The 12,551-nt window shown below is 42.8% G+C and overlaps 1 protein-coding gene across 1 annotated transcript; it reads left to right on the forward strand.

Annotated features, from left to right (window-relative positions):
* Window positions 1-225: 225 nt before the first annotated feature.
* On the forward strand, window positions 226-10,526 carry LOC134504522 (homeobox protein CDX-4-like). Its single transcript, XM_063313771.1, has 3 exons — window positions 226-661; window positions 8,593-8,738; window positions 10,320-10,526. Exons 1-3 carry the CDS (start codon window positions 226-228, stop codon window positions 10,524-10,526), a joined length of 789 nt encoding a protein of 262 aa, XP_063169841.1.
* The last annotated feature ends 2,025 nt before the right edge of the window (window positions 10,527-12,551 follow it).

A 12,551-nucleotide genomic window follows, 5' to 3' on the forward strand; every position in this document is an offset into this window, starting at 1 on the left:
TCCTCTGAATGCAAATTCAGTTCGAAAGCAAGCAATAGAGGCAGAGGGCAGACCTGGCTTGGGCAAAACCATGATGGTTTGATAGCACAGGGGCTGATAAGCTGAAAATGATGTGGGAGACTGGGAAGAATCTGTAAGACTTGGCTTAAATGGCCATTCCCTTTAAAGAAGCAGAGGGGAAAACCAAGGGAAGATGGCAAAGAGGTTTTGCCTGTCCAAGTGGAGATGTATGTGAACCACATTTTGGAAAAAGAAGCCAGCATGTATCCAGGACTGAAAAGGCTAGGCAGGAACCAGCCAGCAGCTCAGAACCTTGACTCCTCAGCACCTTGCCCAGATTACATGAGTTACCATTCTCAACAGTTAACAAGTATGGAAAACCAATCTTTCAGAGGCTGGGAGAGTTACTATGGCCTTCATGGGGAAGACTGGAATGCTGGTGGCCCAGGACCCTCCAGCACGGGGACCCTCACCCAGATCAACAGGTCTTCTCCTGGAAAGATCTCCTTCACTTCTGCCAATTACAACACTTTCCATCCTGCTGGTCCTGTGGCTTTACCTTCTCTAGACACAATGAATTCAGAGGTGAGCTCTCGTCCCCTCAGTCAACGGCCGGGCTCCTATGAATGGATGAGGAAGAACATGTCATCAAGCAACGCAGGTATATTCCCACCCTCAAGGGCTTCCCTCCTTTTGACTTCTCCTAGAGGAGATTTTAAGAACTGTGCAAACTTAAGTTAGGTGGATCTCTAAATCCCACTGATTTTATTAGGGATTCTAAGTATGGGAAAGGAAGTCATTTGTCCTTAAGGAAAGAAACCATGCTTAAGTTCCTACTGAAATAAATGGGACTTCTAAAATGTCTTGACTGCATGGCTTTGTCCCCTATCTGTCCAGAGATATGATGCTCAAGTTGGTTAAATTAAACCATCTCAGCATTTTGAGCTGAGTTGACCCTGGTAGCACTGCTGGTTGAAAATGAATCTATGTCCAGATTCCATTCCGTTAGACAGTTTGAATCTGCTGACCTTTCCCGTGATACGGAAAATATTCTTTCAAAGAAACACCATTCTGTGTTCATTCTTAAACATCTAAATTAAATACCTAACAATGTTAGATTACAACTTCATCTCTCCCTAATTATAAATCACTCAAGTTTTTTCCCCATAATAAATTATGTATTAATATGCAAGGGGAACGTTTTGCTGTCCCAACATTTTTAGATGTTTTCTAATGTTCTAATTATCAGGTTTTTGCCTCCCATTAATGAACGTAATAATGCACACACGCATACACACAGACCATGTGCATTATAAAAATAATTTACATGATTATGTAATATTTTCCCAAACTAAAGTGCTGTAGGAAAATGAACATTTTCACGTTTTACACGAGATATTTTTCACCTGTTTCAGAAAAAAAAATAGAAAAATTTTTTCTGAAATATGGCTCTGAGTTTTTGTGGCAAATTGCATCTTAGTTTACATGCAAACACACAAGTTCAGTGGAAGAGCTCAGCACATGCTTAAATGTCTCCTGTTCTTTTACAACCACTTAGACTTCTAAGGTGCTCAGTTTCAGTTGGTGTTTGAAGTTTGGGACACGTAGCTATGAGAATAGTAGGGTGCTCTTAGAAGATGTTAAACCCATCAATTTAAGCTTGTAAAACAAGTCTGCTTCCAAAGGCTCCCTTCCTTCAAAGGTGAATTAACATGGCTGAAAAATAAAAGAAAAATAATACGTGACGGTGATTGGTCTTGCATCTGGGAGAGCTTCTTTGAATCAGTTCTCTCATGAAAATTGACATTCTTCCCAGGCCTCTTTTAGGCATTAATTGGCAGAAGATAAACAGGAGACCTTCCGCACCAGCACACTATGTATTCAGTGTCACCTGCCCACCACACTGCAGAGCAGGGTTTCTCCACCAGGGTTCCGTGGCACCTGCGGGTTCCGCGAAAGGTCACCAGGGGTTCCCTGGGAGATCATGATTTATTTTAAAAATTATTTCAAATTTGGGCAACTTCACATTAAAGAGGTAGGCTTCATTCTTTATTTTCAGTTTAAGAACACTGTTAATGCATATATACAGGCCTACCCATGAAACAAATATAATCATTTTGTAACTTCTGGCCTGAGCCTGACTGTGCAGGGGTTCCCCAAGCCCTGAAAAATATTTCAGGGGTTCCTCCAGGGTCAAAAAGTTGAGAAACGCTGCTGTAGAGCTTTCTCTTTAGCCCACCTTAATGTCTTGCCTCTGCATTGCTGGAGGGAAGATATAACTGCTGACATAACTATGAACTGCCTTGAACTTTAGCTTAGATGCTCTGCCAAATTCCCCCCAAAGCATTCAAGAGACTTTGCTGTCATTGTAGACTGGGAGGGCAACAGGAAACAGAGCACATTCCAATTGATCTTAATTATACTTCGTTAAAACAGGCTATCTGCAGGAATTAGCTTTCAGCAAATGACCATTGATGTTAAGCAAAGTTGAGGGTTTGGACAAAATCCTAAATTGAGATTAATCTAAAACAGAAGCAAAACCTTCCAATCTCCTTGCAATCATATTGACTTTATAGCCTGCCTTTCCAATATTCTAAGCCATTTAAACAATTTAAAACATCTGGAGAATAAAATGTAATAAAATGAATGCAATCAAAATAAACACCTACATTAAATCATTTATTGGCATAATGAACAATTAGAAAGTCAGTGAGATCAGTTTTGTCATTTTCCTGAATACTGGGAAAATGGGAGCCCAAATGCATCTCCTTGGGAAGTACATTCCATAACCTTGACTAGATGGTGTGTTTCCCACCTTTTTAAATAGCTATCATAGCATTATTTTGTTGCTTTGGAAATGTATAGTCCAGGCCTGGGTAGCCACTTACAAAATGAAGAAAGAACTGAAATTTCATTTCAGTCACTGCTTCCTTGAGAATTTTATTTTGTTTTATTTTTTTTCATTTATTATTGGGCGTTTACCCTTCCTTGCCATCTATTTGACAATCAAGGCAGGATACAGCAGTAAATAAAATGCAACATATAAACTAAAACTGAATTAACCCTAACCTTAACCCCTACAGTCCAGATTAAGCAAATGTTAAACACTTCAAGGAAGAGACTAATTTTTGTCAACTTCCTACAGAATAGTGGCCAGGCAGAGACACCTCTGATTGAGTGCATTCCATGTCCTGGGAGTCCCACAGCAGAAGATCCTTTCCTGCGTACAGGGTAATCCGTTTTCTGGCACCAGGGCACCTTCAGAGAGGATTTTCCTGCTGACCATAGTCAACGGACCACTTCACAGAGGGAGGACTAGTCTCACATCTGATCAGGCCCTAAGCCATTTAGGACCTCAAAGGTCTGTACCAACACACTGAGTAATGCATAGTAGGCAACTGACAGCCAGAGTAGATTTTTGATTAATTATATGCCATCAAGTGAGTGTCAACTATTAGCAACCACATAGATAGATTTTGTCCATTCTCATCTGTCCCTAACCTGGATTTTAAGTCTTTCAATGGTGCACTCATTGCCACTGTCCATCCACCTTTCTGCTGGTCTTCCTCTCTCCTTCCTTCCACCTTTCCCAGCATTAGAGTCTTCTCTACAGAGCTAGCTCTCCACAAACTGTAATGTGTCCAAAGTAGGATAATTTGAGCCTGGTCCTTTGTGCCTTGAGTGAGAACTCTGGCTTGATTTGTTCGATGATCCATTGGTTTGCTTTCTTGGTTGTCCATGGTATTCTTGAGTGTCTTCTCCAACAGCAGTGTTCAAAAGCATCAATACTCTTTCTATCCAGCTTCTGAGTCCAAATTTAGCTTCCAGGGACTGTCACAGGGAACATAATTGCCTGTACTATTCTGCTTTTTGTAGGTATAGACACATCACAACATCTGAATGTCTTTTCCAAGGCCTTCATGGCTGCTCCACCAAGTGCTGGTCTGTGGCATATTCCTTGACTGCTTGTTCTTTTACTGCTGATGGTTGATCCTAAAAGCAGAAGCTATCTACCACGTCAGTATCTTCACTGTTAATTCTGAGGCTGATTGTTGTACCTGTTGTCATCAGTTTGGTCTTCTTATAATTAATTTTAGTGCCATTTTTTCGCTCTGCTCCTTGACTTTTAGTACTAGGGCTTCAGTACTAGTACTCCTTTGCATTCTCAGCTGTCAGGGTAGTGAAATCAGCATAGCAAAGGTTATTGATGTTTCTTCCTCCAATTTTAAACCCAAGCTCCTCTTCTTCCAACCCAGTTTCCCTCAATACATATTCAGCATATAGGTCGAATAAATAAGGGGAGATTGTACAGCCAATTTTGCAGCAATTGCAATTTCTGGACATTTTTCAAAGGCAGACCATATGAGGCACATTGCAGTAGTCAAGATGGGGGCAGAGACTTGAAGTTCCCTGTGCCCCATTTTTTTCTCGTAAGCCCAAACACTCCTTTCCTGCTTGCATTTGATGGGCATCCTCTTGATCTTCAGAACTCACCTGGTGGCTTTCAGCGGTCTGCCTCCTTGCCACTTCCCTTCTGTCTGAAGGCTGCCAAGATTTCCCCAACCACCAGACATAACATTGGGGCACCCAAATTTTTATGCAGGATACACAAGATGAAGTACTACATTTTATTGGCTGCAGCCTTCCTGAAACTGGTGTTCCCCCAGATGTGTTGGACTACAAGCTCCATTATCCCCAGCTGGGGAAGGCTGCTCTGCCACTTACAGCACCATTTTGATCAAAGAACATTCCACCATCTGAGCAAAGGATCTCATTCCCCACCTGGGATCCTACGTCAAGCCATTCTTTTCACTAAGACCGTTTCAGCACACATGTCTGTATCCAAGGCAGGAGCTCTCAGCACGGACATTTAAAGAGGGGACTCTTTTCCTGCTGCCCCCAACCCATCATAACATATATTTTAGACCATGGGAGAAATCTACCAGAACAGTTGCCTTTTGGGCCATTATTTAGCTTTACACATTGGCTGGATTTGCAAATCATGCTAAACCAGGATGTTTATGGCTTGTTGAATTAGCCGTAATACGTTGGTTCACACACCGCCCTACATAAAACCCAGCCCATGCTATGGTTTAGAATTAACCAAGCCAATGGCTTAATTTGGGCATTATCTAAACATAATGAATTACCCTAATTATAGGTTAGATTTAATACCCAACCTGAAGCAAAACCTGGTGTTGTTCACATAACATAGCGTAACACCAAAACCAGACAAGGTGTATTATGGCTTTAGGGTGTTCTATGAACCCAGCCTGGGAGTTGGGATTCCTGCCCCCAGAAACAAGTCCCTGACCATGGCGGGTTTCCCTTTGCCAACAGGAATGCCATCCCTATGTTCCGTTGGTTTTGAGATATCTGCCATGAAGCCCAACACAATCTCTTTTGACACTTCTTCAGCTTTGATATGCAGAACTGTCCTTTCCTTCTCTTTTCTTCAGCAAGTTATATGGCCGGAAAGGGTGTCGATTTTCACAGCAAACAATTTTTAAGAAAGAAGCTTTCCTCTGCTTTATTGTCTTCAGAAGAAAAGTTCAGTGAATTTTATGGCCCAGGGGAATCCTATAGAGGGTTCCCAGCCCCCACCCCCAGTTTCCAACCCAATTACACTTACTTGCTCAACTAGAGTATGTTGCAAAGTGATGCCCGCCGGCTCTAGAATGAGAAATACAACAAGCATTCACCAAAAATGTGGCATAATTTAAAAAATGTAGGTCCTATGTCATGCACATGTCAAGTCGTATGCAATGCATATGAACTGCATATAGGATTTTAACTAATGAATGACAACTCCGTGTGTAAAATGGCAGTAAGATTTACAAAGCTTCCTTCCCTGCAAATGTATTATGGCAATACTATTGCTAACTGGTTGATTTCATGCACTATGTTAACTTGCTTCATTTTCTTGCTGAGGCACTTTTAAGATTTTGAGACAGGAGGGGACCGAAGATTCATTTGAAATCTTTATTTCTTCTCTCTGCAACCTATATTTGTTTTTTTCCAAAGTGGTAAAGTGAGTGGCCCAGGAAAGAGGAATATGGAGCCTCAGAATACTGAGTTATCTCTTGGATTTATATTTAGATGGTTTTTTTTCTGCCTTGAATGAAAAATACCCATCTACTTCATCATCTGAAATACCAAACCATATTTGGGATGCTAATATGGACCTCCTTAGTGGAGAGGGGAAGGGGACACATCACGATGTCATGCAAATGTCTCCAATGATTTATTTCAAGACATTTGTGCAGTGACTTCATGATGCCCTTGACATCACTGTGGCTTGCACAGGATGCCCATGGATGCCACCCCACCCCATGTATGGGCCAGGGAATTACTGTTACCTCTTGTGAGTTCTTTTCAATAAGATACTTCCAGCATAGGTCTCTGAGTTCCCAAATCAGGCTAAGTCCTATCACAATGGCTGGATTCCCATCACATATTACATCAGAGCATAACAAACCACAACCCAGCTTGGCAGGATAAAAGCAAAGCTGGCTGGGGAATTCTGGGAGTTGAAGTCTGCACAGCTTAGAGCTGCCAAGGTTGAGGAACCCTGCTCTATACATTCTCCTCCCAAGTAAATCATGTAGGATCACTGAGGTTATACTACCTGCTAAGCCAAAAAGTGGCTTAAGGAACCCAAACTTCTGGGGCTGGAAACCATGGTTTACCACCTAGGACAATGAAACATAGCTAAAACAAATCATGGCTTTGTACAATGGTTAAATCTCTGAGCTTCCACTGAGCATTGGAAAGTAAGCATCCATGCAGTTGCAGGAAGAGGGCTGGGTGAGTCTGTGATACATCTGATGAAATGAGCAGATGCTCAGGAAAGCTTCTGCCTTTTAATGAAATGTGTCAGTTGGAAAAGGCACTACCAGCCTGCTGAACCATGCAGATGGTCTGCAAATCGAATAAATAAATCGCAGTAAGAGAAGCATAAACTCAGCTGAAGGGTTAACACTGAAGTGTGGCCCTGTGGAAAGATTCCTTTTCCTCCATTGGAGCAGAGCTTCCTCATCCAGAGAAGGAAACAGGAGGGGCGTTCCAAATACGGCTGCCCCCTTGTTCTTCGGGAGATGAAAGAGGGGCTGACATTTGTTTAGGGCTTGTAAATTCCAAACCAGTTGGCTTGTGTATCTGAATGTGAAAGGAAGCTTTGATAAGATCAGCCTGCTGCCCCTTTGTGAGAGGGTGCTTCATTCTTAACACCTCCCTGGAGTTTAGGGAGCCACTTTAAAAGAGTCTTTGTCTTGCAGTTTGTTCCAAAGCCTTCACATCAAAAACAGCCTGGGAAGATCAGAAGGCTTATTTGAAACCCCAAATGAAGGCTGGGAAGTGATAAAGCAACAATGACGTTAGACAAGGAGCGCCCTCCTGATGCCCAAAGAAGGGTTAATCATTGATCGCCCGCAATCCTCTCTCCTAAGGAAGAGTTTTCCATTGCCTCCATCCAAAGCGATGATGCCCAGAGAGATGGCCCTTGTCATCCTGCTTAGAGAGGCTGAAAGGAGGCGGGATGGAGATGGGTACTCATCCACTGGAGGAAAACATCCACAGGGATCAGGCAATCCAGACAGAATATCTACGGCCAACTGAAGTGAAACGTGGTTGCTGTAGTGTTCATCATATTAAGCCATAATGTGGTTGGTATGGCTTTGCTTTAGTGTATTCTGTGAACCCAGTAGCCATGAACCAAGGTTTAAGGCCTAAGGATATAGTGAGAGCCCAGCCAATTGTGGCTTATTCAATCAACTACAGCTAATTGAAACATGGCTTAGCATGATGTGTGAGGCAAGTCAATCTACATGTGCGTTTGTTGCCACCACACTTAACATTTAGCCAAACATCAGAAGGCGTCTGGTAGCACATTTTCTGAGTACCAAATTGAAGTTGAAAGCTTATGGCTATTAATAAAATTGGTTAGAAAAAATGCTATCAAGCTCCTTCTGATTTTTGGCTACCACTGATTAACACAGCTTTTTTCCTACAATGTTTAAACTCTAGCCTAACTGTAGTATCTAATTCTAAAGACATTTTGATTTGAGGTATTTATCATGAACAGAAACAGTCCACCTGGCTTGCCAGCCTGGGAGCCAGTAGATTGGAGGTGGTGGTGCTAAAGGAGAATATGAACCTATCAGGAACAGCATAAGGATCTTGTCTTGCTTAAGATGTTGGAAGGTAGATTCTCTAGCCCAACAATCAAAGGTTTGTGGCTAACTTGTTTAGCAACTGATCAGAGGTTCTTTTAAATGATGACTTCTACTTCGCAGGTAATCTTAGAAAACAGATTTCTATTTAATCTTAATTTGAGAGCAAGATTTCCCCCATGCATCATTCTATTTGTACATCTGGCACCAAGTTCGATCGGCACTCTGGGTAAGTGTCCCAGTAAGAACAAATGCAAGAAAGTCTTTCTGGGTCAAGCCTAGCTTAGGCCTGGCAAGAGAACAGGATCAAGAGACAAGGAGGCTGAAGTCTTCACCCAAAAGCCAGGGTGTAGGTGCTGGTACTAGGTAAGGGCTCTTGGAAACAGCTTGAGACATGTTCCATGCGTGTTTTGCCTCCTAGGAAAAACAAGAACGAAAGAAAAGTACCGGGTGGTTTACACCGATCAGCAGAGACTAGAACTAGAAAAAGAATTTCACTGCAACAGATACGTAACGTTGAGAAGGAAGTCTGAACTTGCAGCTTACCTGGGACTATCCGAGAGACAGGTACTTCCTTTAATATCGGATTAGAGCATCATCTCCTGGGGTGGGATTAAGCATTGCCCAAAGCCATCGTGCATTTTGGGGGTGCTGCCTTAGCATGAGGTGCGAACCCTGGTTGTCTAACACGATGCGTGAAGCTACAACACAGCATACTTCAACTAATCCATGACTTAGTGCAGTTATGAACCTGCATGTCAGCTGACACTGGAAGAGATGCAATTTAGTAAAAATGACTTTCTCACTGATTTTTTAAAAAACCACTGACTTTCAAATGTTATGAGTTACTGATTTAAGTCTTTAGCAGGGTTCATACATTACTTTAAGCCAGTGTTCCTCAACCTCGGTCACTTGAAGATGTGTGGACTTCAACTCCCAGAATTCCCCAGCCAGCATGCTTTAAGGTGGGTGGGGAATTGCTGGCTGGGGAATTCTGGGAGTTGAAGTCCACACATCTTCAAGTGGCCGAGGTTGAGGAACACTGAGCTAACCTATGGCCTTGGGACTTCCTCATGGTCTCCCCTCCAGATAGTAATCAGGTTTGCCCTGACTTAATATTTTTGGATACTTTCTAGTTTTGTTTAAAACTAGAAAGGGTTACCTGAGAAAGTATTTGTAGGAGGAGAGCTGGGTTAGTCCAAGAGGGCAACAAAACAGGAGCCTGGTGGCACCTTTTCTGAGACACAAAAAAAGGCAGAAGCTTTTGTGAGCTGCAATGCATTTCATCAGATGCCAGTGTCAGGAAGTTCAGGAGTCAATACCCAAATATTTTGCTTCCCAAAGACAAAACAAAATAAACCCTCAAATCCGGAAAAGCTTGGGAGCCCACTACCTTTATGATAACAAGTTTTATTTCTGGTGAAGGACCAGTGTCTGTTTGGTCCACTCACCCTTTCACCACCCTTGGTGGCAGGGGGGCCACAGTTTGGGGCAAGATAGCAAATTGATCCAGTGAAGAGAGAGAAATCCTTGGGGCCAAAGCGTGCCTTGTAGGATATTAACTGGCCTGTGGCTCACTGCTGTGCAATCAATTCTAGGCAATCAAGCAAGGAAGTTTGCCAGTCTAAAGATGTTTAACACTTTGCTTCCAGTGCCATGGTGGCATTAGAAAAGCAAAAAAATCTCTGGGCAAAAAGCACTTCTGTCTGGACAAGGCACATCCCTGGTCCTGTTATATTTCTGAAACTGAAATACTAATATCCTTCTTTCACATTACCTACTAAGGGATGAGAAATGGAGGACAATGAGAGAATGCCTCTCTGGGTCACGAGATGGGCGGTGAAGAAATACGATAAGTAAACAAACAAACAAACAAACATAAGTGAACACATGCTTCCATTTGTTTTTATGTGCAAAGACTAGATTTGGCACACTGCATCCTTCCTAACTTGGCACCCTCCAGATGGGCTGGGGCTGCAACATCCCAAATTCCTAGCCAGTGGAGCCCTATCCTGCAGATGAGGAAAGGGGGCACAACTGGGCAGACCCAAGGGCTGGAAATCTTGGGTTGGGGGGTGCCAGTTTGGGGAAGGCTGATATGCGCTCTCTCAGGACGTCTCTCCATCAAGTTCACTTTCAACCTTTCAGATCAAGATTTGGTTCCAGAATCGCCGTGCTAAGGAGAGGAAGTTGTTCAAGAAGAAAATCTCTCAGTTCGATGGAAGCGGAGGCTCTGCACAAAGCGAGTCGAGTTCTGCTGGCCCCACGGAACTCCCTGCCTCTGTATTCTCAGCCACACATCCAGTTAGCGGATTGCAGCCTCTTGAAATCCTGCAGATCATGGCTACTGACTGAGACTGGATGGGTCTCTTGCTGCTGCTGGAAAGGCTTCATTCCTGCCAGAGGGCGACGGTCTGTGCCTTTTCACAGGTCTGCAGAACGACTGGAAATCTCTCCAGTGTACTTGACTATCTGGGATTCCGCCTGCTATGAATCACTACCTAAAAACTGATGACACGGAGACTTTGCTTCAGAGAGTGGCAACAGATAAAATGATGCCAGCACCAAACCTAGTCCTGGATTGGTTACTGAGCAAAGCATCTCTTGGAAATACGGACTTTGTGGGTCAGTAGCACATTTGGAGTTCTGAGAGCATGTCGTGGGCACACTCACAAAATGTCTGCCACTCACAAAACATACATTTAGTAGAAGACAAACCTGTGAGGTTGTCCTTTACCACCCCATTTTTCCTGTTAGTACCCCAACTCACCCTTGGTCTCTTTTACTGGTCAGGTTTCCAAGCAAAGTACAGGATGGCATTGCCCATCTTGTTTATTTTTTTAGCACATCCATAGAATCCATGTGGGGCCCAGAGGTGATTCTCCCATATTGTTTCTTTTTAATTGACAGACTGTTGGGAAAAATAAAGTCAAGCAGGGAGGATGGATGCTCGAAGAAAGGTATGCAGGCACTTTGATAACCACACTGTGAATTCCCAGTGTGATCTGGGATGGCAAGAGGACTTAACATTGCTCAAAAGATGGGGGGGGCGGCGGCAAATGGGGCCCTAAGAGATGGGGTCCCATTGTACTAAAGCCTCTTCCAGATTGCAGATTTTTGGAAATGTCATATTCAGCTGTTTTTATTCTTAAGTAAAGCACACAGCCATTTTGGACAGCTTTTATGTACAGTATAGATTACATACATATTCAATATAACTGCAGCAAGAAGGAAGGGATTTATTTTTGTCAAAGTAATTATGATCATAAAATATCATTTCAGCAGGCTGCTGTTGGTGTGTGTCATGCCTTGCACTATCATATTCCTATATATTTATCATTTTAGTGGGTAACATGTTCAGAAATAAATGCAAATTTTTTGTAAGGAAGTTCTTTCAGGATGCATTGCCTCTCAATTTTAACTTTTAGTCTTGTCCCAAGTCCTAAATTTCTCTGTCTTATTAAGTTTCTTTCTCTGGTACTGTTGGGAAACAGGAAGTTCTTTAGGACTGAGATGCACCCTGGTTTGGGCCAAAGGCCACATTAGGGCTTTAGACAGCATCCTGGGGAATTGCATAGTTAAAAGTGGCAGCACTAAATCAACACATTCATTTGAATTAATTTATTTACACGACAGTAACTTAAAAAAAGATTCATGTGTTTATGTTCCATAGATTTTATTGATTCTCCCTTCAACCATAGTAAACAATGCAGTGCAGTGGCAACTCTGGAAGGGATTTTTGGGGCTGTACCCAAATTGTGGGTTGATGTCTATGTGTGCGTCTTGGGCCACAGATGGTGCATTTGTGCTGTGGAGTAATCAGAGGCTGCTCCTGGATGATGGAAGGGCACGACAGGAGAAAGAAGCCCATCATCTCATCCTGGGAATTGTGAAAGGGAAAAATACACAATCTGAAAACACAAAGTGATGAATGTTTCTAGCAAACAAGCCCAAATGCCCATCACTAAGGACTGCACAGGGGAGGTCACCTGCAGACTGCCCACCCACCCCCGTTCTGGAAGAAGCAATAAACTAATCAGGAAAGAATCATGTCACCAACATACATTTGCACATCACACTGGCACACACACAACTGGAATTCAAATCACCAGATGGTCTTCCTTTCCTCTGTTTTGGAAGACAATCAACAAAAAGGAGGACAGAGAACAAACAGAACACAGTTTAGTTTACTAGGTAGAGTATCCTCCATTTGTAAGACTGTCCTATATTCTCAAGACCACATGCGTTTTTTCCCTTTTCCTCGAAAAGTCTACCTTCTTTGAAAAGCAGAGTCAGGTATCATTCACAAGTTTAGATGCCCTTAGCACCACTGTTCTACCCATTGGAAAAGAGATTCCCCCCCCCAAAAGGTACAGAATA

This window comes from Candoia aspera, chromosome 12 (assembly GCF_035149785.1).
Source record: "Candoia aspera isolate rCanAsp1 chromosome 12, rCanAsp1.hap2, whole genome shotgun sequence".
Taxonomy (NCBI): Eukaryota; Metazoa; Chordata; class Lepidosauria; order Squamata; family Boidae; genus Candoia; species Candoia aspera.

What these genes read in the sequence shown, in the direction of transcription:
- LOC134504522 (XM_063313771.1), top strand. Translation starts at nt 226, where the DNA reads ATGTATGTGAACCACATTTTGGAAAAAGAAGCCAGCATGTATCCAGGA. An exon ending in CATGTCATCAAGCAACGCAG is followed by an intron (nt 662 to 8,592) that starts GTATATTCCCAC and finishes TTTGCCTCCTAG; the next exon opens with GAAAAACAAGAACGAAAGAA. An exon ending in TGGGACTATCCGAGAGACAG is followed by an intron (nt 8,739 to 10,319) that starts GTACTTCCTTTA and finishes TCAACCTTTCAG; the next exon opens with ATCAAGATTTGGTTCCAGAA.